The sequence below is a fragment of the Accipiter gentilis genome, unplaced genomic scaffold (genome assembly GCF_929443795.1).
Source record: "Accipiter gentilis unplaced genomic scaffold, bAccGen1.1, whole genome shotgun sequence".
NCBI lineage: Eukaryota > Metazoa > Chordata > Aves > Accipitriformes > Accipitridae > Astur > Astur gentilis.
In genome coordinates, this window is record NW_026061101.1 from 1716686 (window position 1) to 1744004 (window position 27319).

Sequence of the window (27319 nt, forward strand, 5' to 3'; positions counted from 1 at the left end):
ATGCTTTTATGAAGGCAGTAGCTGCCTGGCAAAATCAAGCACAGGCATATCGGCCCTCCACCATGAACTCTGCCCCTCCTGTCACGAAATTTAAAAATGCCAAACTCACCATACCCCACAACACCCAAATAAAAACACCAAGCCAGAACATCAGCCATGAAAGTAAACCACCACTTTGTCTAGAAAAAAACCCGACTGCTCAAATTAGTGAAATAAAGGTGTTTCCCATGACAGAGCAGCCTACAAAAACAGAGAATACTGATGTCTTGTATTTTATTAGACCACAGGCCATACTATCCAAATGAGTTTGGGAAGTGTGAGAATTTAATATTATGCTCCTTACTATCAGAGCCAAACCAATTTTTAATGATGATGAAAACACGGAGTCAGAGCACAGTCCTGTAATTTTTTTCTCCACTGCAACCACACTCCTCCCTCCCACCAACCTCCTGGAACACCCCGCAGGAGTCAAGCCCTCAGGCTACTAGTTTGTAATAGGCTGCAGTGTTTACTGAGAACTAACAGTGAAATGCTGCTTTTCCACAAGTAAACAGGTTAACACTGTTCCTTTTTGTTTCCTTTGTTCCTTTTCCAGAATATGGAATTATATTATGCCACAAGCAGCAGTGAAGCTTACCCTAGCAAAACATGATCAGAAAGACACCTGAATCACTGCTTATTAGGTCTTCAGTTGTTCAAAAATGTAGAATAAAGTGTCACGGCATAAACTGAACAGCTCTCCTCAAGACGTCACTAAACGGATCGGAGGAGAGATTAAAACCCTTCCTTGGAAAAAAGCCCTTGTCCTTTATTACCTAACATAGTGGAAGAATTCAAGGGAGCAGTTTTAGCAGACTCTGGGGACAAAATATTTACATGCAAAAGATGTTTCCTCACTCCAGTTACTCATGTCTTCTCTAGATGTTTAGGAAAGCACAGACAACATTACTCTAACACTAACCAAAACATTCTTGAAAACGTGACTTTGGAGAGGAGCACCCTGATCTGGAACAAGAGACCTTCTTTCCACTGCAATTCTTACCAGAAGATTCAACTCTCCTTCCCTTCACAACATTTGGTACCCACCCACTTCTGTCAAAAGGGAAGTCTGATCAAGTATTTTGAAGCTTCATGCCCCACATGCCACTCTTCTTCACATGTGGAAAAACAGGCCTATGTTCTCTCATGGCAGGCACAACCATTATCACTTTGTGGGTTTTCAGAAGCAAACAAGGAATTAGGAAAGCTCTCTATTGGAGCCTGGCATTAAACAGGCTAGTATTGACCAGTACCTGAAACATAACAGTTCATAGTAGTTCTTGTATTTTTTTAGGAAGCCGTTATTCTATGGCCTGCAGGCAACAGTCTGATTTCTTAAAGGAGATGAAAGCGCTCCTTGCTATGAACAGTTACCAAAAGCAGCAAATAGAAAATTAATGTACTATTTAGGACGTTTGCCCAACGGCCATCTTCCAATGATCCTACATTCTTGTGTCTTTGGTTCTTTCCTTTAAATTTCTACTGAAGTATTTCCTGCCAGTCCCTCCAATCGGTCAAGTAGAAACAACACCTCCATGAAACTTGTACACAAAACTAAGGTAATACTGCAGAAGAATTGGGGAAAAAAACCCAAACCAAAAAAACACCCAAGGTAACCAAATAAAGAAAACCCTCAAAAAACCAGAATCAACAGTCAACGTATCAACTCCCATTTCAGACAGAAGACTAAACAGAAACTCACATAAAGCAAGTGGGAAAGGGGACAGAAAATAGGAGGAAAAGGCTAATCTCACTGCTGGAGTGCTGCATTTAAATTACAGTGGTTTCCTAAAACCCAATAGCTTGGTTAAACTGAAAATTCAGCCAGGAAGGATCACAGCTGTGCTTGACGGTGCTAAAACAATGCGCATGACTCTCTGCATTTCTGCAGCCTCTGAGGACTAATACCAACTAGAGCTCCTTGCAGTTACTGAAATAGGAATACGAAAACAAATAGGACTCACTTTCTTGATTTGCCAGTAGGAACAGTAGGACAGCAGCACAGATTTGGAAGTGTAGAATGACAGCTAACATAAGAGCAAGACAATTAAGAAACAGTCAAAGTATAAGTTTTTGTGCATCCTTTTTGAAAAAAATTCTGGACTGATTTTAACATTGCTGCTTTACTGTTCAACAATAATTGGCAAGCCTTCCCAGTGATTTATTCAGACCACACTAAGATCCAGGTTTTGCTTTGAAATACATGCAGAAAGATGTTTATTCAAAATAACAAAACAAAAAACCCCACACACACTTTAGAACAAGTCCTGAGTTAGCTTTAAGAATAAAACTAGCTGTGCCTCCAACACTAGAAGCACCTGAGGCTGCAGTGCTTTTACTCTGTGTGTGAGAGGCGGGGGGGGGGGGTGGGCGGAGAGGATTTGTACAGAGAGATGCAAGGCTTCCACCCTCCCTATGGCTACCCACAACCCACATCAGGTACAGTCAGAGCAAACAAGAAGGGAACAGTTTTGCTTTGTCTTCTTTTTAATTAGTTCTAACTAACACTAAGTCTTCCCTCCCACTCCAGGATTTTTCCTTTCTTAAAAAAAAATTTTTTTGGAGACATCTATCTAAGCTTATGGTAAGATGCTACTTAGAAATGTAATACAAAGACACCAGGGAACACACGAGGCTGAAAGAATGGTAACCTTATTGATGAAGATGTGATTTATGTTTATACACAAGCTAGTAAACAAGGAGAAAATTAACTCTTTCCAAGAAATAAAACCCCATCTCAATGAGATCAAATACTATAAACGTGGTTTACATAAATGCGTTACATTAACTGCTAGGGTCACAGGGCTCACAAGGAGAGGCTTTCATGTCCAAAAAGGAATTTGAACCAGTCAGTGATAGAATTATGGATGTCAGGTTTAGGCTTACTGTTTTTACACCAACGTACAAGAAGTTTTCCACTTTAAGTTCATTGTATACCATTCCATGAGAATCAGAGGCTGTATTCTTCACAGAACACAACCCCAGAGCTCATGAATTTCTAGATTAAGTTACCCAAACAGCTGATCAAGGGATCAGATCCAATGATCCAGGGTTAGTGCAAAGCCTCACACCATTCTAGTGAAGAAAAAGCAGTTAGACTTCAAGATGAAAAATGAAAACCAACAAACAGGAATTTTTACATTATAAGGGCTATTTTGAAAAGCACAGTTACACCTAGCCTTCGACCCAAGTCGCAAACCCAGATCTACACCATTACCGGTTAGGTATGTCCTGGTGTGACTTCTCTCTAGTTTAGCAGCCAAATGTCAGTGTTTTCTAACCTGAAAAAAAATGCTGCCCCTTTTCCAAATGGAAATTCAGAGTGGGGGTATATTAAAGAAAGGCTTAACCTTTGGGAAGTCAAAGCAGCATCCAACCCCGAAGCCACCCAGATGCAGAAAAGTACTGCAGGCAGAAGTTCAGAAAAATGACAGGGATTTTACCCACAAATACACCAGGCTCTAACCTTGTGCCAAAATCAGTACACTGGGGTTTAGATATTTTCATTTGCAGACAAACTATTAAACTAAACTGCTTCATCAGATAGAGTGGAAAGATCAAATGCAGAACTTCCAAATACCACTTTGCGTAGCAACCATATTTAAATCCATGGCAATCTCTTGAAGACGCACATGTACTCAGAGGGGCCCAAATAATATCACTTCAATGATACACTTTTAGGAACAAATACCCAAGCATTTAAGGACATGAAAAGGAAACATTTAGCTGCGCATGACTATCCTCAAAATGTAGGGGATATGTTGGTTTGGGTATTTGTTTGGACCCCCAGGTCAAAAGTAAGAAACAGTACCAAGTTTAACCACAGTGGTTTCTCAGTGGGTTTTGATAACATTTTGAAAACCCATTAGGCAAAAAGAGTATTTAAAAAAAAAACCCTAAGTGATATAATGTGGAAATGGCAGAAAATTCACTCCAAACAATTTGGACTGCAAGAAACAAAAAGCACAAAGCAACCTACAAACAAAACAATGTACAAACATACGCATTACTAGCTATACACAGATGCAGAACATGGCACCATGTTCAGTTGTGCAAACCTTGGACCTACACGATCTAAAAGCGATCATACATTACCGATGCAACACAAAGTCGTACAGGAAATATTCTAGCATATGCAATGTGAAATGCAATGCATCACTAGGCACCAATACCAATATTTACATTAGAACTGTGCAAATGATGGCATTACCCAGTTTTTCCTATGCCGAATCAAAGACATTGTCTTTACAACATAGACCAGGTTTTACTGGAATACATAATTAGTTAATGTTTGGAAAATGAATACAAGGCCGTGGCCTTAGAATTAAGAGCAGTGTGTAGAAAAAAAGTGTGAGATTGTGTTTTTACATACTGCTTTTGATGTTCCACTCACTGCCTCAGTACGACTTCTGGAAGAAGAAAAGAAGGTGATCAGAATTTCAAGTAAAGCACTTGTACCCAGCATAAAGCACTGACAACAGATTATGAAACCTGAACATCAAAACATTATGTTCTGATAGTCTAGGGAATGGGGAAATGTATTCATATACCTAAACTGTTCTCTCTTGGCACATTCAGTGCAACTAAAAAAAACCCAAGCAAACCAACCCAAATCCCGTTTCTACTTTGTCACAAATTAAGATGTACAGTTACAGAACACAACAGTGCAAGAGGAAGTCCTCAGGTATTTTGTCTCTGCTGCGTCAGTATCAAAAAGATGACGTCTGTCTCACAGCTTGGTGTTCTTAAATAATCAACTATCAAAATACAGAGGCAACTTTAACCAATCTGTACATATCTAGTATTACAAATGGGTACCAGATACAGTACTTTAATTTCCAAGGAAGAACACTGACGTTCTAGACACTTTGAAGTGCAAGTGTACTTCAGAGAAAACAGTCAGTCATCTGACAAAGAAATAACAAAAATGGCAGCAGCACAGGCTTTAGAATAGAGTTTCTTTGTGAAAGCCCAGGCACTGTATTCAGAGAGCTGCTACATTTAGCCATGAAAGTGCCAAAATATTAAATGTGTTACACATGCAATATTGACTAAAAATAGTAGTAGAAATGTCACCTGAAAGCAGTTTCTGGGGTTTGGTGTGATTTAGGAGCCCTGTGACAAAAAAGAAAAGGTCTTACTTGCCAGAATTTGCTTTAGGATAATCTTGAAAAGGCTACGATCTTTTTGGCAATAGTCATTACATTTGAAAACTTGCTGAGATTCCACCCACTTATTGATCTCTATCTGCATGCCACTCATCATGAATCAGACGTGCAGCCCTTGATCTAGTTAACAAACAATTCGTACGTCATCCAAAGCGTCCCGTGAGCAGAGACAATTCCACGGCTGCTGTGGAATTTACGTACAAACAGAAAGGCTCGTGCTTCCTGCCACTGCTAGAATACCACCAGGCTCGCAAGTACAGCCACGTACCTCCTGAAGATGAGGAAGTACAGGGAAATACTGTAGATTACCGCACAATGGTTTCTTCATCCATTTACCTTGAAGAACATACAACAAGGGGAGTAACGCGTTTTTGAAGGCCTCTCCACCGTTCTAGCGTACATTCCTCGTTCCCAAACATTAACCACTCTACCAGTTGTTTCTGCAATGTTTCCAGCTGAAGGAATAGAAAGCTCATCTGCCTGGTTCATTTTCAACACTACAACAGCAGCGCCATTCTTTCCTTATCCCCACATCCAGGTCTTGGTTTGATCTTTGATGCCAGCAGCATCTCTCCTCTCATTTCAGGGCAGTATTAAGATACCAGGAGAGAGCGCCAGCCAACCAGAAATGGAGGATGCGTTGACAAGGTGGCACTAAGCACACATATTTAAGTTAAACGTGGCCAAAACAAGGCCATCGTTATAAGCACAACACTGTGGCGTCCTGAATTCCTAGGTAGTGCCTGAAAGCACTGCAGCAACTACTGAAGGAATATACCCAAAGTTTACAGGCAGAGTCACAGCAATCAGGGGTTTTTGCTCGCAAATGCTTCACAGGTACCAGGATGCTGCTGTACTGTTTTTTCGAGACACACCGTAACTCACCAGTCTACGTTATTGACTGAGAACCAACATGAGAAAGACATGGCAAAACCACAAGCTAATAATACCTACTAATTGTGGGGGAGAGGCGTCTCTTTAAGAAGGCTGGAAAACATGAATGTTCAAACAATGCTAATGCAGCTGAATACATACATGACAGCAATAATCCTGCAGTGAGCATTGCATGTGGATAGCTGTAAGTTTAACCAACACATCCGATTCTCTGTCCTCCAGAAATCTGAGGAATATAGGTTGAAAACCTGGAGCACGGATATCAACTTAGGGTAAAAACAGACTTAGATAACTAGTAACGCTTGGTAACGTGCTGAACTGCTTAGTGAGTTTCAAGTTTGGAAAGGGTTAACTATTCCTTTGTTGTACTCGCTCAAAAGGTGATACACGTTAGGAGAGTGTTCTTTTTCTCTTGCCTGAAATGGACATTGTCCTTAGGAAACTAATAGGAATCACTTATGAATGGAACTTCTGGTTTGCATGGTTTGCCAGCTGGCAACCCTTGGTCTTTCCTCTGTGTCTAGTACGCAAAACACCCAGATTTGCGGGGTAAGATTACCTGCCATATCCCACCCTGCCTCCCCCAAATGCAAGAAATAGTCAAACACTGACTATCAGACTCTTCTGAGGTGGGAACAAATTAGAACTTTACACAACAATGCCTATCTGTCTTTACTATAAAAGCAATCAAATCAAACACATAAAATAAGGAATCTCTCCACGTAGAGGAAATGAGATGTACAACTTGGCTCTCAAAGAATCAACCCCAAGAACAAACCCAATGGAATCATCTTAAAAGCTACCATTGTTGCAGTTTGAACCCCATCTCCCAGCAGCCCAAAACATGTAAGTCTGCTTTGGGACAGATCTATTAAAATCTAGCCCATGACAACAAAAATTAACAGCAGCTTTAACAAGAAAGATACAATCTGAATGCCTCTTGTCAACTAATATCAGTTTGAAAGTTAATGCACTGAAACCCCTAACCAAGAATACAATGCTTTACGGATACTTACGTAACACAGGTTTTGCTGGTGACTTTAACTCCTCCAGCAGGGATTCTCCTAACAATTACCCATGAGTTTCTACGAATCAGGGCATTACCATCTGTGTATTCTGAAAACAACATCAATACAGAAAAAGAATCTGCCAGTTTACGAGAACGTATATCAATACAGAATTACACAACATTTCAGAGAATCCCTTTACGGATAGAAAAGCAAAATCTGATATGTAACATTGCGCTTTTATGGTCCCAACACACTGAAAGTACATTTCAAGAAACCTTCAGGTTTGATCATCAAACACAAGCAGCACAATCTTTTTCATGTTTCTAAAATGGTTGGAATGCCAACAGCAAAATGGTCTCAAAGGTCACTGAAGCGGAGTCTGCTAATGCATGAGGTTCTTCCCTGATCTAGCTGAAGTTGCTTTTGCTTCTGTTAGGCTACAAAACCAACAGAGCTTTGGAGAAAAACCAACCACAGCAAAGTCTCACCTGCATAAACCAGATTCTGAAGTCTGACTAGCTTGCCCTGCAACAAGAGGCCCTCAGCTAAAGCATGACAACTCTGCGCCATTGCTTTCGTAGCTGTTAACTACCTCAATTCCCCCGTGCTGCTAGTGCTCAAGACTGACAGAACACAGAAGAGCGCCTGCCATCTCCGTCTATTCCTTGGAGCTTAATCCATCAACACCACCGCTTCTCAGCTGCTCCGCGCTCTACATGTACATGGAAACAAAACCGGCAACGCTAGCATTTGGATCAGAGAAATTTGGGGGGGGGTGAGCTTGCTTTCACAAGTAGGGCAGAATTGGCTCCAACTAAAGTGCTATCTCCCCTCTGAAGCTTATCATCTAGTTTGAATTAACCCAAGGGACGTGAATTGGATGTCAATAGTTGTGGATGCCCCGTCCCTGGGCTTTTGAGCAACCTGGTCTAGTGGAAGGTGTCCCTGCCCATGGCAGGCGGGTTGGACCTAGATGATCTTTCAGGTCCCTTCCAACCCAAACCATTCCCTGAGTCTAGGATTCTATGAATTCTTGCGATTCATTTTCAGAGCAGAGAGACTCAAACAAAATTCCTTATGATGACAGCCATGAAAAGCCTTTTGAAAAGAGCGTGTGCCTGAAGCTACCCGTGCTTTGCCTGGGCTTACACCATGTTAGTCTTTGAAGAGGAGGAAAGCCTTCTGACCGTCTACATAAGGCCCAAACAATCAAAAAAACAAACTACCTGAGACACTTTGACTGTGTAAGCTTAAAATGCAAAGATCTCTCCATGAGAATGGTTTTTATATTGTCCTTATACAAGCTGGATATGACTAAATATTTTAAATCACTATCAGCAGCCATTCCCTGTAATCTGCCTACAGTTTTAAATATTACAAGCTCTTACCTTTGCAGACCCAATCAGAACAATGGTCTGAAAACCACAGATGCTGTATATCTAGTCAAGCTCTGTCAGGGTGGTTTTGCTCAGTGATCACAGACGCACAACAGGAATATTTCACAATTTATGCTTCATTTTTCAGTATATTATTCCTACAGGCGGGAACCTCTCTTACCCCAAAACTCACCTACCAGAAGACATTATTTCAACAATGAAATGAAAATGTTACTTCTATTTCCAAAGGACAGAATGCTTCTTCAGAAAACTGAGAAATCATTTAGCTGAAACTAATTCCTGATCTTCCCCCCTAGGGAAAGCGAACAGCAAGTTTCCTCTGGACTTCCGAGGAGGTTCAAACTGTGGGAGAAAGGACTACTAATGATGAAAACAGAAGCTTTTACAGAAGTCATGTATCCTGAAAGCAACCCCTAGAGCTCTTCTCAAAGAAGAAATTCTAACCCTTCCACAGCCACCTGTCAAGAAAGGCCTGCGCTGGGACTTTTTGATGGAGAAGGAGCTGAAGCGGTACTGGGGCCCAGGCAGGCAACTGGGAGATCATGGCAGCTGCAGATCTAGAAGCCCAAACCAGCTGTTTCGACCTGCTGAATGGAGTCATACAGAGCGTTCTTTCTGGCCCAGGTCACAAACCGCTGCACTGACATTTCAGACATAGAGGACAAGCAACAGCGGCTCCACAAAAAGGCAGGAGTTTGCTACGCCTGTGCTCAACTGAGGATTGTTCTAGTTCTGCAGCAGATTTACAAGTGGCAGCACCTCGCCTAGGAAGAGACTGTATACATGAGGACAGCAACCAATGCATTTATTCACAAAGGATGCAAGCCTGCAGAGGTCAATTCGAACATGCCCAACAGTGATGCAAAAAGAGGAATAAGTCCTCTTCTAGCACTTGCTGACAATTCATTGACCATTAGAAGAGAAGCATTGACACCTGCCTCCTGAATAGACTTATCCTTGAATGTGTGTGCGTGTATATATCTATATCTATATCTTGTGATATATGCTTGTTTTGAATTCGCTTGTTAAGTGCACCATGAAGAGAGGTCCACCCATCTAGGAAGAGACTGATATAAAACTGAATTCACCTTAAAAGTCCATCAGTGCACATTTAAATGGATCAGCTGAAGAGTGACAATAGCGCGGTGAAGGAAAGGCTTTCTTTGTATAGGACACTTATCTCAGCACCTATTTGTATTTGGTACTGAAGTATCCCACCAGCTTGGGCACCGTGCCAGAGAATTTGTGGAAGAGTGTTTACATACAGCAGAGTCCATTGCTGAGTTAGTTCTGTGAAGGGGCCTGATACCAATTGGCTTTAACGCATTTATTTTTCCGTCGCCTCAATTAACTGAATTAATTTTGGTGATGACATTTTATGAGAGGTGAAGCCAAACAATGTTGCCTAAAAAGTCAACTTTTTTCTTTTTTTAAATAGGGAAGGACTAAATCTGGCGCACTATTCCTGAAGTCCCTCTCAACTTGAATTTAACAGAAGCCAGCTTAGTCTAACAGCTCTCAGAATGAACTGGTGTCTCCCAGCAGGAACCTGTTCCCCATGGGCAGCAGCACCCCCTAGCAGAGACTCGGCAACTACCAGGACCTGCAAAGCAGTGTCACACTGCCTCACCTCGTGACTCCACATCTGCAAAGCGAGCAGTGACGTCATGCCCAACAAGGCTACTTTTCACACTTGGCCAAGCAGCGCTCCAATAGAAACGTTCAGCAAAGCTGGAGGTAACAACATTCTTGATTCCTATTCCCTGATAGCACAACACTTGTTTTACTGGCAGAGATGGCCAGTAAGGGGCTACTGGGCTTTTGTCAATCTGACCTGTCATTAAAAGTAAGGATCTCACTAACTCAGAAAGCTTGCAAAAGCAGAAAAAGATTTGGATGTTATCTCAAAGTCAAGAGCAGAAGAGACATAACAGTCTAAAAGACAAGAAATTTAGACCCAAGGCAAAGAAGTATTTCATGGAGGCAGACAAGTTAAACAAGAGCTACTTTGACTGCTGCCTCATACGGACTCAGAAATCTTAAATCAGCTACTGCATTGGTGTCCACAACCTTCTTCCTGCAAAAAAGTACAAGCAGCTCAGGTTATGCTCTGCTTCGCACTGAATGCACAATTTAACAATCCCATTTTTAAATTCACCTATACTTCTGAAAAACTGCTAGCTTTAATAATTTCTGTCACATGTATGCTATCAACAGGTTACTGAAAAAAGCTCCTACTTTATTTTACGGCCTGCTTTAATCCACCGTTTGGAGTCTGACAGCCGCGCAAAAGCACCTCTCCGAGCACTATGCAGAGAAGTATTTTCACCCAGATAAAGTACAGAAGCTCTTCAGAACAGAAGTCATCAGAAGGCAAGCCTATATGTGCAATGACAAAGAAAAGCCTTTGCTAGCCTTAGATGCCTTGCCAACCAGCTGTTATGCTACTGGGGAAAGGATTTGCAGAGTAAGAGCTGACAAGGACTACTAACATGCCAGACTCTCCCTACCAGAAAAGAGGGTAACTCCCGAGAACACGTTTTCCCCCTAGCGCTTAAAAATATGCCTTCTCACGATGTGAGTTTTTAGCTCTCTTCTAATCAACACCACTTGCACACTTTGCGACAAACAAATCATCTGTGTAGCTGCACTGAAAGCACTGCCTTGAAACATCCTGATGAACAGACTGGACTCCTATTTCTGGATTTTCAGCTTCCACCCAGGCAGGTATCCCTGATCTCACCTCCAACTGGTATATCATCATCTCCTGAATGAGCTAGCTCAGTAGGTCAGACAGTTCATGGAGCTTTCATTTGCATTATTGTCACACAGTACTGTGCTCCAAAAGAGCACCTGTATTGCTCTGAAAGGATGAGTCAATAAAATCTGGCATACTTGCAGTCATTAATCTGATTATACAGACCGCCTGATGCCTTCATGTCTTATTGGCACTGCTCGCTGCTTCAGCATGTGACTGGGAAAGCAAAAGCAATGCTGGAGGCAACGTGGTAATGTACCAAACGGAGCCTGCCCTAAGCACCTGGCCAAGGGACATTAACCTAGCTGACAGCACACCCCCGAGAGGTCCCAAACCTGCTGCTGACAGAGTCCAAGCAGCTGACTGCCACACAGGCAGTGCATGAGCTCCACTGCAACATCTCGGTTTTTGAATGGGTACTTACATGACTTACCCTCAGCTCAGCCTGGGAAACGGGGAACGCCATACCCTTTCTGAAAGCTCTACACAAGAATGCTGCATGGCAGCCCAAGAATTAATTGCACTCGGAGCTGTCATCAAAGCAATCCCCCGTACTAGCACTGCAACACAAAATGCCACAGTGAAGGACAAGTTTAAAAGTTGCTTAAAGTCTTCTCTAAAATGCTACGTTTGCACAGTGTTGCAGACATTCCAGTAGACACATAGACAGACTGACATCAGCTGTGAGGCCAGATGATTTCATTCACAGTTAGCATGGGGTTTTTCTGAAGACATCGCATTGTGGCACTGCTAAAACTGTCAAGTGCATGCTGCAACACTGAACTCGAGCAAGTTCTGCGTTCAAGAGACAGTCTTCTAGGAGCACTATTCTTCCTTAAAACTATTCATCTGAGACCAGTTCTGAGACCCATTTTTGCTTTTCTATTTTCCTGCATTTCGCCTGATAAGCAGAATAGCACATTCTCCAAGTGTTTGGAGTCAGAATGGTACAGGGCAGGAAAGAGTGTGCAAGAGACCTGCGTTCGGGAGTTTGCAGTTCTGCCACAATACTGTGAGAACATCCTATTACAAAAGACAGGTCAAGAAATCCAGATCAAATTCAAAGGAGGAAGTTTAAAGGCATCATTCTGGCCTAGAGGCTTTTGGAAGGCAATTCTGCCTTTATAGAACATGCCTCCATAGTAAGCTTGGAAGAGGACACCCACGCTCCCTCCCCCTTTTTAAAATAGGTCCCAACCATCCATTTTGCCTTCCCAGCATCTTAAAAAGAGTCCTTCCAATCATTTTTTTCCACTGATATTTAAAATCCTGTTTCCTTTTAGATGACATTAACATTGCTTCTCCTACTAGATCTCCATTATGAAAAGTAACCGTTACTGAACTGTAAAAGCTCAGAGTGCTTGGAAAAATCTGAGCAAGTAGGTCATCTTCACTCAAGGTTCACTTTGCTCTTTCCAAGATCATTTCAACATTTAGACAGGACTCCAGCACAGACAAAGTTAGAAAAACTCAGTCCTTTATGTCCACATGGAAGAATTCCAAACATCCCTTTTAGGCAGAATATCCTGGTCTACGTTTTCCCTTTACCTTCTGAAGGTGAGCTTAAGCATCTAGATCTGATTAATAAACACTGAAATTCGCGGTTACGCATATAAACCAAAATCTTGGCATACCTACATATTACACCAAAATGTACTCTCTAGCTTTGCTCAGAAAACCACTGGGGGACTTTTGCATTTTCCCATCAAAAACACCCTTACGGAAGCTTCAGGAAGTATCTGTATCACCGATATACCAGTGCAGTGGAGTAAAATGAGTTGAAGACAAAACGAAGTCACCAAAACCACTTTTTTTGCTTCAAATTAGCCATCTGTTCTGTTTCCATCACTTTCAGCTTTGTCTGCCAGATTTCTCTGAAGATTTCTTTGAGGTTTGTTATTAAAGGATCTCCTCCCACATTTCCTTATCATTTTAGCTAGAGGAATTCCAGGAAAAAACCAACACTTTTGTAAGCACTATACGTCGCCCATCAACCACGCTTTCTTCTGTGCCTAGCTCCACGTCTAAAGCACAGATCTGAAGGTAGTTGTCAGATCAGCAACTGCAAAAGAACAGCTCCGTGAGGTCCCCAACACAAGTCACAGCTCCCCCTTGTGGCCGAATCACATTATCGCTTCCCACCCCGCTTCATCCCTGGCAATGCTTGCCCTCCTGGTCCCCCTGCACACTGGCAGGATGGGCCCCAGGCTGACTCATGCTATGTGGGGATGAGCCACAAAGGGCAGAGCGTGGCTCCCACAGGCCATGGCCGTCACGGGGTCGTCTACGACGACGCCAGCCGGGCAGTCCCCGAGGCCCCGTGCCTCTTGCCCCCACGCACCTTCTTTGGTCTGGGCGTTGGTGATCTGCAGGTCGCAGCTGGCTGCCGTCAGCTTTTCGCGGACCATGATCTGGAGCTTGGGGTCACGCAGAGAGATGTAGAGGCCGAAGGTGACCGTATCATAGTTCAGCTTGGAGAAGAACTTGTAGTGGACACACGACATGGTCGGGGCCAGGAGATGCCTGCTCCACGACAGCGTCTACCGTGGCAGGTGGAGGCGATGCTCGCCTGGCTCCTCCTCGCAGCCCAGGCGGGCAGGCGGATGATGGGGAGAGGCCCTGGGAGAGACTGAAAGAGTTAATGAAGAGTTAATGTCTCAAACATGGCGGTGGGGCAAGTTCTACGTAATGACGAACTCTGCTTAACAACGAACCCTGCACAGCAAGGAACCACAGGTGAAAAGAAGCCAATCGGCACAGATCAGCACAGACATCAGCAACGGGATGGGGACGCCATGCCGGGGGGTGTGCAGCTCTGTGTTCTGCTATGCTGATCTGATATGCTGAGCAGGGCAGCTCACCATGCATGGCCAAAGATCCAACAATGGTCATGTCTGCAGGGAAGGAGGAGTTACTCCCCAAATGACCTCCAAACCCAGTGATCCATTTCCCGAAGGTTCTGAAAGCACAAACCGCGCATGACGCTTAACTAGCCTAATGAGTTCAAGTGCCCGCCTGAAGGAGGGGCAAGGATGATAAAAGGACACAAACTGAAGCCCCACCAGAACTGGACCCCTAGGCTGACTGGACCAACGCTGGACCCGGGACCAGTGAAATCTTTCTCTTTTCCTTTTACTCCCTCTGCCTTGCTCTCTCTTTCCCTCTCCCTTCCCATAATCCTTACACCTCATCCCTTTAAGACTTAAAACCGCTGACCAAACCTGGGACTAGGAGTGGATTCAGCCACCCCTACGCTCTCCTCTGAGAAGGAGTCTAGAAAGCAAGGGGGTCTGCTCCGAACCTCGAGACTCAACAGGAGGGACCTCCTTCTGCCCTGAATTGATGCATATGGTTACCACGGGTTACACAGTCTAAAACACTCATCTTGTGCTTTGCCTGGGAGAACCAGGGTAAAAGCAGTAGCCTCAAGCCTAACCTGGCACTTGGGCCCTGCATTGCTGCCGTCCCAGTTCTTAAGAAAGGCAATTCACAATTGCACTTGTGACCGGTACCCCCATGCTCCTGACACCTCGTAGGACGGTTAGCAAAACGAATGCCATTTTATGAGGCAAACAGCCATGCTCTGTGACCAAGCTGGCCACTTATCAGTCCCCTTTCCCCTCTGCACCAGGCCCTGGAGGTCCCGCGCACCAGGCAGACTTCTTCCCCCGCTCCCTATCAGCCTCAAGGTTCCCGGGTGCCAGGCTGACTTTTTCGCTCCTTATGGGCCTCAAAGGTCCCAGGAACCTGGCCAGCCAGGTTCTGATGACCCTGCCACACAACTGGGAAGCGCAGCAGCACGCAGAGCACCGCCTATAAAATCAAACAGAACTTTTTCCCTCTTCTCTCATCCGAGGGCTAATTGGTGGAGGAAATGAAAATGACACCTTCCCCTCCTGTGGGGCAGAGGCTTTCTGCCTTGATACACATCAAACTGGATGGGAATGGTGCGAACCTCACGGAGCCACGTGGGTCTTCCACCTGCCCTATAGACACCAAACTAACAGCACTTAAATAACGGCACTTTAATAATGGGCAGGTACCCACTGGACGCCCAGTGGAACGAGCTGATTTTCCTGCTCTCTCTAACCCACAAACCCTTTAAAACCCCCACTGTCAGCCTGTCATTTCTGTCACGCTGGCACCGGGAAAGGGCCTATGGAAACCCATTTCTAAATGGGGAATCCAATCCCTTGAGCCATCACTGAGTCCCAGACACCCAACCAACCAGGCTGTGATGAGCCCATCGCAGAGAAGTAACAGAAGGACAAACAGGAGGAGGAGAAAAAGAAAGAAGACAAACAGGACGAACTGGTGGACCGCAGGAGGAGGAGGAAGGGAATGAAGAGGACGAGGAACATAGAAGGGAATGAAAAGGACGAGGAACATAGAAAGAGAATGAGAACAAGGAGGAAGAAGAGAGAGAAAAGAAGGAAGAGGAAGACCATGAGGAGGAGCAAGAGGAGGAGAAAGACGAGGTGGAGGAGGACCACAAGGAACAGGTGGCACAGGACTAGGAGCAGGAGGAAAAACAGGGAGAGAAGAAGGATGGGCAAGAGGAGGAACAGAGCACAGGAACAAGATACAGAACAGGAGGAGGAGAACAAACATGCGAAAGAAGAGAAAAGAAGCGGAGGAAGAGGAGTAGGACAAGAAGGAGGAGGAGGAGGTAGAGGGGCAGGAAGAGGAGAAAGAGGAAGAAAATGGAGAAGGAGAATGAAGAGGAATGGGAACAGGAGGAGGAGGAAGACAGAGAGAAGGAAGAGGAGGATGACATACGGGATGAAGAGGAACAGAACAAAGAGGAGGCAGTGGAGGAGGTGGGGGAGAAAGGGGAGAAGGAGGATGAGAAGCAAGAAGAGGATGAGCAAGAGGTTGAACAGGAGAAGGACGACTAACAGGAGAAGAGGATTAGGGTGAAGTTGTGGAGGAGGAGTGGGAGGAAGGGGGAGGAAGAGGACAACTAGAGCAACAGCAAACAGGAGGACAGACAGAAGGAGGAGAAGAAGGGTAAAAGAATGACAATGAAGAGGAGTAGGAACAGGCGGTGGAGGAAGAAAACCAGGCTGAGTAAGACGGGCAGAAGAGGAGGAAGCAGTGCGAGCTAAATGTTCCGAGGCACACGTACAGCAACGGACAATGAGAAATTACAAATAAATATACTTGGAAACACGTCCCCATGGTCGCCTATTTTTCCTTTTTCCTTTCCAGGTGACACTGGTCAAGCCCCAGGCACCTGCAGCCAGTCGCTGTACACAGCTCCCCTAATGCTGGATATCTGATACACATTTAATAAAACAACGCACCCCCAGAGGTTTTGTCTGTTCACCTGGAGCTGCGGAGAAGGTGTCTGTGTGGGTGAGGACAATCTGCTTTCTCCCTTTAATCTTTACGCCTCAGTAAAAACACTGCAAGATTCAGACTAGAGGACAGCACGGAATTCAAAGGGTAAGCGACCAAGAAGGCTCCAACCACACATTTTCACCTGATTGCCTTAAAAAAACCTGAGTTTGGATCCTGATTGCCCACTTCAGCCTGGAATAGTCCCATTCCTCATCTGAAAGCTACTGCATGCTGGCTGAGGACAGACACAATCCACACAGAGAGCAATGAGAGCTCATCCCTGCACTCCCCTCAGTCACATTTCCTTGGAAAACTTCTTTGACGGGTTGTTTGAAAACCTGTAACTGCAAGAACCAGGAAGAAAACTTCCCTGATGGGTTGACTGGAACTTCCCAGCTGTGGTTAAAACCACCCTCCCGCCGTACTTCCATTTCACAAGAGCCAGCAGCACAGCTTGCGTGGGGGGAAGGCACCAGGAAGACCTTGGGGCCGAGAAACGAGCACAAGCATCTGCCAAGGGAGCTGCGTCCAAGCAGGAGCGCTCCCCATTGCTTCTCTGACAACAAAGCCCCGGTGAGTGCTCCACCAGGAGGGAGAAACAACTTCCACTTCTGCAAACCCCTGTTGATGAAAGACTGCCAACAGAGATGGGGCTGTCCAGGAGCACGAGAACCACATGAAGGCCAGAAGAAAGCCAAGGCACCTGCTCTGATCGCCCCCCTCCAAAGCGTGGCGGCCTCCTGTCAGAGAGGAGGCAACTCTACCTTCCCCTGCCCTGCTGGCGTGAAACATCGGTCTCCAGATGTCAGGGCTCGGGCTGCCGACACTTGGCGTACCAGCAGGAACGCTTTGGCCTATGTGCCCAGTGTTCCCAGAGCTTTCTGCTGGCCTTTGCGCAGCTCACAGCCCAGGAAAGGTGCGTCTGGGGCCACCACCTGCTTTTCAGTTTGCCAACCCGACCAAGCCAAACAACCAAAACAAATTTAAACAAATTTAAACAACCAAAACTCTGAACAGTTATGCTGGCCCTTCCTTACATCCTGATTGTACCTTCCTTTGACCTCTAACTAAGCACATTCCCTTCTACCCACAGTCTTTCCTCCCAGACACACAGCTCTCTTACATAAGAAACATAAGCTACAAAAGAAAAAAATAACTGCTTTGGTGAAGACCAAAACACCCATCATTTTCTCAAACTCTTCACTGCCCCATCTGACAGTCAAGGGACAGGATCTCCTAAAGGCTCTTGCATAGGCACTGCCCTGAAAACCCCCCACTGCTTCTCTACCAGTGCACCAAGAGATTAGCAGGGGTTTCACTTCTGAGTCGATGTAGAGAGTTTCTGAAATTAGACAAGTAAACTTTAACGAGGATAACACTTTGCCTTCCATCTGGCAACCAACAGGGATGTGGACCCGGCAGCACAGATTAGTGCGGGCACAAACCACCACCCTACACACAGGGAAAGCACGACAAGTCAGATGCAATATCCAGTAATCGCAAAAAATGGCTCTTGATATCAGTTCTCTGTATGATCACGTTAGTTCTTTTAGTCAGACACAGAAATCAGAAGTGACGTCTTTGTCTTTTGCTGAAGTAGACTTTCAAGTAGATATTGCCAAAGAATGCAAAAGCAACCAAAAAAAAAGGTTAAAGCAGGTACTTGCATCCTCACTAGCTGCATATCATTGAAGTGTTTCTCACATTCTCTTCTCTTCTCTATAGGGTCCCCACTTCAGATGCACTTGAGTTACATTACCGTTAAACACACACCACTAGCAGACATTTCTCTAGACTGAAGGCTGACGGCAGTGTACAAGGACAGCTGTCCTGGGTTTGGCTGGGACAGAGTTCATTCTCTTTCTAGTAGCCGGTAAAGTGTTATGTTTGGGTTCAGCTGGTAACACACTCATTTTTTCAGTTGTTGCTAAGTAGTATTTATACTAAGGCAAGGATTTTCCAGCGTCTCATGCCCAGCCAGCAAGAAGGCTGGAGGGGCACAAGAAGTTGGGCGGGGACACAGCCAGGGTAGCTGTTCCAAACAGGCCAAAGGGGTATTGCATACTGTGTGACGTCATGTGCAGTATATAAACTGCGGGGAGTTGGGCGGGGGGGGCGAGCTGCTGCTTGGGATCTAACTGGGCATCGGTCAGCGAGTGGTGAGCAATTGTACTGTGCATCACTTGTTTTGTAGATTCCAATCCTTTCATTATTATTAATGTCATTTTATTATTGTTACTATTATCATTAATTAGTTTCTTCTTTTCTGTTCTATTAAACTGTTCTTATCTCAACTCACAAGTTTTACTTTTTTTCCCCCCCAATTCTCTCCCCCATCCTACTGGGGGGGGGGGTGGGGGGAAGTGAGCAAGCGGCTGCCTGGTGCTTAGTTGCTGGGTGGGCTTAAACAATGACAACAGTCCCTTCTGGACATCTCACTCCTGGGTAGAAATCCTAGACACTTCCTTTAAGGAAGGAAATCCAGAGAGCTACAATAAGCTTTTTAAACCAAGCACCGCAAATAACAAGCTGCTGTGGTTTAACCCAGCTGAGATTGACATAAGAACAGTTTAATAGAACAGAAGAGAAGAAACTAATTGATGATAATGATAACAATAATACAATTGCAATAGTGACAATAATAAAGATTGGAATATACAAGTGATGCACAATGCAATTGCTCACCACACACCGACTGACACCCAGTTAGTCCCCAGGTGGCAACTCCTCCCACCCCCACTCCCCCCAGCTTATATACTGGGCATGACATCACATGGTAGGGAATACCCCGGTGGCCACTTTGGCTCAGCTGCCCTGGCTGTGCCCTCTCCCAACTTCTTGTGCCCCTCCAGCCTTCTTGCTGACTGGGCAGGAGAAGCTGAAAAACCCTTGACTTGGTATAAATACTACTTAGCAACAACTGAAAATGTCAGTGTGTTATCAACATTCTTCTCATACTGAACCCAAAACACAGCACTATACCAGCTACTAGGAAGACAACTCTATCCCAGCCGAAACCAGGACACAAGCAAACAGACAGACAACAAATGACAGGTAAAACTCTGAGGAACAAATGACGAACAAAAGGTCTCCCATTCAGTCCACTACCCTTCACGAAACAGACAAGTGGCTTAAAGAAATGCCTGCAAAGAAACTGCAGATGGAAGATAACTCTGGTAAGTCCAGTACAAGCGACCAAGGTGGAAACAGCAGTGATGACCCTTCTCCTGCTCCTCCTACGAGCTCTTCACCTGCCACGTGAAGAGGCAAAACCAAGGATGATCGAATCGGAGCTGACAAGAAATTGCCCCCCCCAAATCCAAAATGATCAAGAAATCTATTTGAAATGCAGATTCACGTCTACTGTCATGGATGATGAACCTCACCCTAAGCACACATTGCGCCTCGAGGTAGGAGCCAAGGACTGCATGAAGTCACCACCACGAGCACATGTTCAAACCCAAAGCATCCAGACCACGCAGACAAACCTCCACCATTTTTCAGCAACGCCTCAAGTCACGCGACACTCAGTCCAGCACTTTACAAAACGTCACTGAACTTAACGATAGCAGCCTCCCCGCAGGTTTTTTACTCATGAGCAGAAACCAAAGAGCCACGTACCCTTGGGAAACCCTTGTCCTTCCGTGTGGCTGGTGTCTTCCCATAGCTCTTCCTCAAGGCAGGAGAAATGACCACGAATTTGGAAGTCCACATACATTCAGAAGTACACTTAGTCCTCTGGCAGTCATTACCTATGGGCCAGAAAACCTCTCACCTCTCCCCACAATTGCCCGTCAGTCATCTGGCAGTCATTTTCCATGAACCGCAAGTCCTCCCTCCCTACCTACCTACCCACTAACCCACCAGAAATGAGTCAGACCGCACCAGAACTGCCACTGCCAAACCTGCTGTAGACATAGTAGACCAGAAATGTTGGTTTCAAGACAGGAAACACAACACAATCCACCAGAACAGCAACAAATCAACCAGAATTTAGCACACACAAAACAAAGGTCCCTATCCAAACCCTGAAAAGGCAATCAAACTAAAAAAAAGGACTCTGCGCAAAAAAAGACCAGGCAGACCACAAGATAAGGTCAAAATAGCCTAACCCCAGGAAGCCAGGGCCAACGAACCCAGATCCTCTCTATAACAATAACACGCTTTAATCCTAACTCGCTTCAGCTCTGGCATACCATAACCCTGCCACCCCATAACCCTAGTGAACTGCAACCCTAGCATCCCATAACCCTAGCACATGGTAGCCCTAAGAGAGCAAAAAATTGAACACAAACCCCCTGGAAATCTCTGCCAGGCCCTTCAGGTGGCCCCAGATTTCAGACATCACAACTCAGAAGTGGGAGTGGGACACAGCCACCGGGATGTTGCCAGCATCCATCTTGGCATCATCTGTCACACCCGGAAAAAGTGCCTGGCCTAAACACTCTCGGGGAGAAAGGCTGAGGCACTCGGAGACTTTGAACCGGCCAGCCATGACTACAGGGTTTCAGCTCACCGTTTCTGTGTCAGAGCCACCAGGCAGATGACCCCGTCCTCCCTGAGACACCGCGCGGGGCACCCGTACCCAGGCTGGATAGAGCCTTTGCTCTACGAGGAGGTGCTTCCTGGGAGGAGGATCTCTCATGAGGGCACTGGCAAGCCCTCCTCAGGCCTGGATGCCTGAGAAACACCCCTGCGCTGCTCCGGATCTCACCAAAACCAGGGGTGGAGGAAGGCTGCTTTGGTGGCCTCCAAGAGAACCAGCTCACCTGGGCTGCTCTGCGGCCACCGGGCACCTTTGCTGTCAGGCAGGTCCCAGCGTTGCTGTCAGGTGCAATCGGCTGTCACCTCCGTGCAGGATGCTCTCCAGCAGACAGCACGTCTCCTCTTGCTCTCCCTGCGGACAAGATCAAAAGGTAGCAATGAGGGTGTGCTTTGCCCCATCCCCAGGGTGCCACAAGAGAGACCTGCCACCCCCAAATCAGCTGTGTGACGTGGACGTGGGTCAGGACTGGCTGAGGGGAGTGGGCAAGCCATTCTGTCACACACCCTGCGCTGGCAGAAAGCAGAGCTGAGAGAACAGGGGAAGCCCAGGGCAGCCGGCGGTGGGGCCCAGCAGAGTGCAGCGCCTGCAGAAATGCCCGGGTCCTTGAGACTCTGCCCCAGGGCTGCAGCACAGGGCCGACACCAGCTGGGGCTTCACTGGGAAAAACCAGGCAGGGCTGACCCTGACAGCCTGCACGCATACCCGGCCCTGGGATTTGACAACCTGTCCCTCTGCCTATCGCTGCCACAGGATTCAGAAAGCAGTGCCGCCGGCCCTGCCGTGGTCCTGAGCCACCGCTTGACAGATGGGTCTTTAGCCAGCAGGCCTAAAAAGAGGAAAAACTGCCCAGAATTAAGCTGTGCTCAAGTTTTTGCAGGCAGCATGGTTTTCTGAGGTACCTGGTGGTGCCACTCCTGGGGAGCACTCAAGAAACAAGGGCGGCCGCCTGTACCTGCAGGCAGGTGGTGGAGTGTGTGCAGCGTGAGTGAGCGGTGGTTTGTGTGGCTGTTGAATGGGTTCGGGCCTTAAATGTGTCCAACGTGCTACGCCTGGTTCCTTCTTCCTTGCAGGTGGTCTTTAGAGCGGAAACAGGTTTTTTTAAAAGCAAAACCAACAAGCAAACAAACAAAAACACAGCTGGGTAAGCTTTTTCCCCCCAGCTGGCCTTTTTTCCCCCCGTCCTGAACACTCTGCAAGGTGGCGACTGTCACCAATATCAGGGCGCAGGATTGGGCCCCAGGCAAGGCTTTTGCAGGCAGCACATTTCTCGAGGCTCCTGGGGAGTGCTCAAGAAATGGGGGCAGCTGCCCAGAACTGCTATTTGTGGTCCCTCCCCATCACTCGCTGTCCAGCCCCCTGCCCCCATTTGTTACGCCTCCCTCTCTATCTTTAGTCCATCGCTGTTTTCTTCCTCCTCTTTCTTTCTTTCTCTGACTCCCTGCCTGTATTTTCTAATCCCTCTCCGTCTGTCCCAGAGCCCCGTGCTATTTCTTCCTTTCTCCGCACCTCTCTGTCCCGCTCCCTGTACAAGGAAGGAAGGAAAATGACGGTACGGCCACGCAGAGCGTGTGTGCGCACGTGCAGGGCCGTGTACCTAGGAAGCCTCGTGTTGTAAGAGCTGCAAGGCACCAGCGTGTTCTCTTGGGTGGAGGACAGTCGAGTGAGTGGAGCTACAGAAGAGGAAGGGAGGAAAGGACAGACAGATGAGGGAAAGAAGTGCCTGAACTCTAAACTTTGCCTGGCAGGGCAGAGAGCAGGAACTCGGGCGAGTCCTGGGCCCTTGGGGTCACGTCACCCCTCTTCTGTGTCCCAGTCCCTCCCTGCCCCGTCCCCTTTCCCTCCGCGTAACTGTTTTTGCTCCCCGGTTGTCACGTCCCACCTGTGGGGAGGGGGGAAGAGACCGAGATCTGCAAAACCCCTCCGTGGGGATTAAGGTGAGATTACACTCCAGGTCCACACACAGACACCCACTTTGAGGGGAGAAGCCTAGAGAACGAATATTCTGTCAACATTGGCCCCCTCACAGGTCTAGCTTCTACCGAAGCGATGTGGCTCTCTGGGAAACCAAGGTTAAGGCCTTGCCTTAACAACTTGAAGAGAAAGGGGGGTGGGGGGAGAGAGCTCACCAGCCCCGGCTCCAGCGTCGCAACTGCCAGCCGGGGAATTCGGTGTCGGGAGGGAGTGAGACAGGGTGTTTCTCACTCCTGCCTGCCCCTGTTTGTCGGCCCCAGGTCCTGGCCTTCTGGAAGCTTCTCCCGCCCCTGTTCCAGGAGTGGCCGAGACCCCCGTCAGTCAGGAGAAGGGACGCCGGGCCCCTCCCCGCGACGTCCATGTTGGGTCTCTCGGGGCGTTGCCCAGGCTCTCGGGACAGTCCCTTGGGGCTCGACCCTCACACCTGGACCTCTCCTCCTCTCTGGGACGGGGCTCTGCTCCCTGACCCCCCTTTCCCTCTCCTCCAAGGCTCTCTCTTCCTCTGCCACCCCACCTCTCCCTGGACTTGCCTCGGCTTTTCCCTCTTTCCTGCTCCCCGGCCCTCGGTCTTGCCGTCTCTCTCTGTCCCGCAGGCCATCGCAGCTTCGCCCTTCTCCACCGCTTTCTCCTGATCGGCACCCCTCTCTTCTGTCCCATCATCTCTCTGGCCTGTTCCCTGCCCTGAACCTGAACCCCACCCCCCCGGCCCAGGACCCCCGAAATCCTCTCGGGCCCCTGCCATCCCCAGCATCCCCCCCCAGTGGGACCCCCATGTCCCCAGCACCGTCACAGCCCCCAGTGTCCTCATTCCCCGCCATGACGCAGGTGCCCTCCCCTCCTGCCATGACACGGTGTCCTTGTCCCCCCCAAATGTCCTTGGGTCCCCTCCTGCCCCCCAACGGTGTCCCCCAGGACATGGAGTCCCCTGTGCCCCTCCGGCCATGGTGGCACTGTCCCCATGTCCCCACAGCCACAGCGTCCCCATGCCGGCATTGTCCGCAGGGCATGCTGTCCCCCATGTCCCCATCCCCAGGGTGGTGTCCCTTGCCCTGGGGTAGGGTGTCCCCAGGCTGTCCCCGTGCCCAGGCTGTCCCCAGGGTGTCCCCCCCCAGTGTCTCCGTGTCCCCAGGTGGGGGAGATCAGCTTGCTCTTCCCTAGGGGGGGTGGGCTCTTGGTGGCAGCGCATGGCACTGGTGGCCCTGCAGGACGTGGGTGCTGCGGGGGCGGTCCCATGGGTGCTGGGGGGACATGGGAGGGTCCTATGGGTGCTGGGGGGACCTCTGAGGGGGTGCTACGGGTGCTGGGGGGGGACCCTACGTGCCAGGAAGGGGGCCTGGGGTGGTGCCGTGGGTGCTGAGCGGGTCTTATGGGAGATGGGGGGGGGTCCCCAGGGTACTGAGAGGGCTAAAGGAGGGACCCATGGGTGCGGGGCGGGGGTTGGGGCACCTCTCCCTTGGGGGTGCAGTTTGGGGGGGATGGGGGTACTGAGGGGGTGATGGAGGGTGTGGCTGGGGGGCGTGGCTTCAAGGGGTGTGGCTTCCCGGGTCCCCCCTCGAATATAGGCACTCCTCCGGGGTGCACCCCCCCCCCCAGGAATGGGAGTCGTGCTGCTGCTGCTGGTAAAGGGTGGGGGGGCCAGGGGCCTGCGGGGCGCTGCACCTCCACTGCCTCACCTGCCGACACGGGCCGTCATGCGCGTGTGCCTGGGGGGGCAGTGAGTTTGGGGGTACGCCAAAACTGACACCCTCCACCCGAATCCCCAAACCTGCCCCTGGACCCCCCCCCAAACCGCAACTTACCCCTTGGGGACCCCCAGATCCTGATCCCCGCGCCCAGGCACCCCCAAACCTGCCCCGGGACCCTTACCCCGCCCCCTCCATCCCCTTAGGGACTCTGAAATCACCCTTAGAGCCCCTCCCCTCCCCCTCGGGTGCCCCAAAACCCTCTTAAGGAACCCCAATATCCCCTCAGAACCCCGCAACATTCCCTTAAGGGTCCCCCAATATCCCCAATACCCCCTTAGGGACCCCCAAAGCTCCCTTAGTGCCCCACCCTAGCACGCCTCAATATCCTCTCTTGGGACCCTCAAACCCTCTTAGGGACCCCAAACCCCCTTAGGCTCCCCAAAACCCTCTTAGGACCCCCAATGCCACCCATGGGGACACCAAAACTCCCTTAAAAGCCCCTTATATCTCCCTGGGACACCTCAATACCCTCTTAACGTCCCCTATATTCCTCTGGGCCACCCCAAAACCCCTTCAGGGTCCCCAAACCCCTGCTTAGGGCCCCCCAGGAGACACCAACACTCCCCCCGAAAATATGCTCTCACACGGGGGGGGCCCTGGACCCCTTGGGGATCCCCTCTATCCCCTTGGGACACCCCAAAACTCCCTTGGAGACCCCCAAAATATGTCATGCCCCAAAGGGCAGACACTATGTAAATAATTTCTGGGAAATAACATGAATATGTATGACAATTCCGGAAAATGTAATGAGAATACCTGTATATTAGAACAATAGAATCTTTGCTTGCTGTAGGTAGCGGTACGCCCGTTAGAAGAAACTATCCCCCGTGCATCCAGCGCTGCAATAAAGAATGCCTACTTACTAAAACTCCAAACCTGAGTCTTGCAGAGTTGCTTTGACTGGCTTTTTACGGTAACACTAGTACCCCCTTGGGGTCCCTCAGTACCCCAATGGGGACCCGAAAACCCCCTTCTGACGTGCCCCTCCCAGGAGCTGCGTTCCCATGGGGGGGCCCTCCTGGACCCCTTTCAGGTTTTCCCCTTCTACACCATCGGTCACCTCCTCTTTGGGGAGCTGCCAGGGAACCCGGGCATCTGGGGGGGAACCAGGAATTCCGGGGGACACCCAGGAGTTCGGGGCTGTGTCCTTGGGTGGGGGGACTCTTTGGCTTCTGGGGGGACCCAGGCGTCCGGGCCCCCCCAGCACCCCCAACCTGCGGCCGCCGCCGCCCGGATTCAAACCTCCCGCCGCGTCGCCCCCGTCTGACGTCATTTCGGCTCGCCCGCCCGCCCACCGTCCGACCAACAGGCGCCCGCGCGGCCGCTCTGCGCCGCCGGAGGCCGCGTCTCGATGGTGCCCTGGAGGTGCAGAGAGGGGACGGGAGGGGGAGAAGCAGCCGCGGGGTGGTATTAGCATAAATTTGCATGGCTCCTCCCCCAGCCGCAGGGCACCCCGGCGGACCCAGGCGTCCGGACAAGCAGCTCAGCGTTTCTTGACCGGGGAGGTGGGTCAGGGTTCCGCCCCTGTTGCTCCCAGCATGATCCCAGTCTCGCCCAGCATGATTCCAGTTGCCAGCAGCGTAGTCCCAGTTGCTCCCAGTATGATCCCAGTCTCGCCCTGCATGATCCCAGTTGCTCCCAGGTACCCCAGCATGGTCCCAGGTGCCCCCCAACACAGTCCCACTTGCTCCCAGTTGACCCAGTATGGTCACAGTTGCCCCCAGCAGGCTCAGAGTCACTCCCAGTACAATTCCAGTCACTCCCAATATGATCCCAGTTGCCCCCGCTGTGATCCCAGTTGCTCCCAGCATGGGCCCACTTGCTCCCAGTGTGATCCCAGTTGCACCCCAGCATCGTCACAGTTACTCCCAGTTGCTCCCAGCATATCCCACTTGCCCCCAGTGCTCTGCCTGGCCATGGGGCCCCTATAGGAGCGACAGAGCCTGGGGCAGGGGCAGGGCAGGGGGGCATTCTCTAGGGCCCCTACAGGGTGCCTACAGGGTGCCTACAGGGCCTGATGGACCCCCCCTCCCCAGCTCTCCCCCGGGGCAGCAACTGGTTTCCCTGGAAAGGCTTCGAGTTCTCCGTCCCCTTCACCGAGATGAAGCTGCGGCCGCAGCGCGACCGAGGGGACCCAGGTGTCCGGGGGGGTCCCAGGTGTCCGGGGGGGTCTGCTGGCAAATGACAACAGCTTTCCAAACAAACTGGAACAAGGTTGAAATGTGACAGCTTCGTATTGAACGTTATTCTAAAATAGTCAGGACCAGCTGTGAAGACTGGCTCTCTGTTTGGGGCCACATCCTACCTTTTACAATACAAAAACAAGGCCACTTGGCACAGGAAAAAACCATACCTCTTGGCAGCACCTCCCCACGTTGCATCCGTTCAAAAGATTTAAAGTCCTACCTGTCTTTTCAAAATGAAACCCCTTGATATGTTATTTTTTGT

The 27319-nt window shown here is 48.7% G+C and overlaps 1 protein-coding gene across 1 annotated transcript; it reads right to left on the reverse strand.

The window, feature by feature from the left end:
- Positions 1-1553: 1553 nt before the first annotated feature.
- LOC126037428 (E3 ubiquitin-protein ligase RBBP6-like) lies at positions 1554-21436 on the reverse strand. The gene is given in 8 exon segments (XM_049797727.1): positions 1554-1604; positions 2004-2066; positions 4109-4113; positions 4346-4385; positions 4388-4448; positions 7118-7217; positions 13608-13895; positions 21379-21436. Coding segments are annotated over 7 exon segments (483 nt in total). The 5' UTR covers positions 13771-13895; positions 21379-21436.
- Between the last annotated feature and the right edge of the window lie 5883 nt (positions 21437-27319).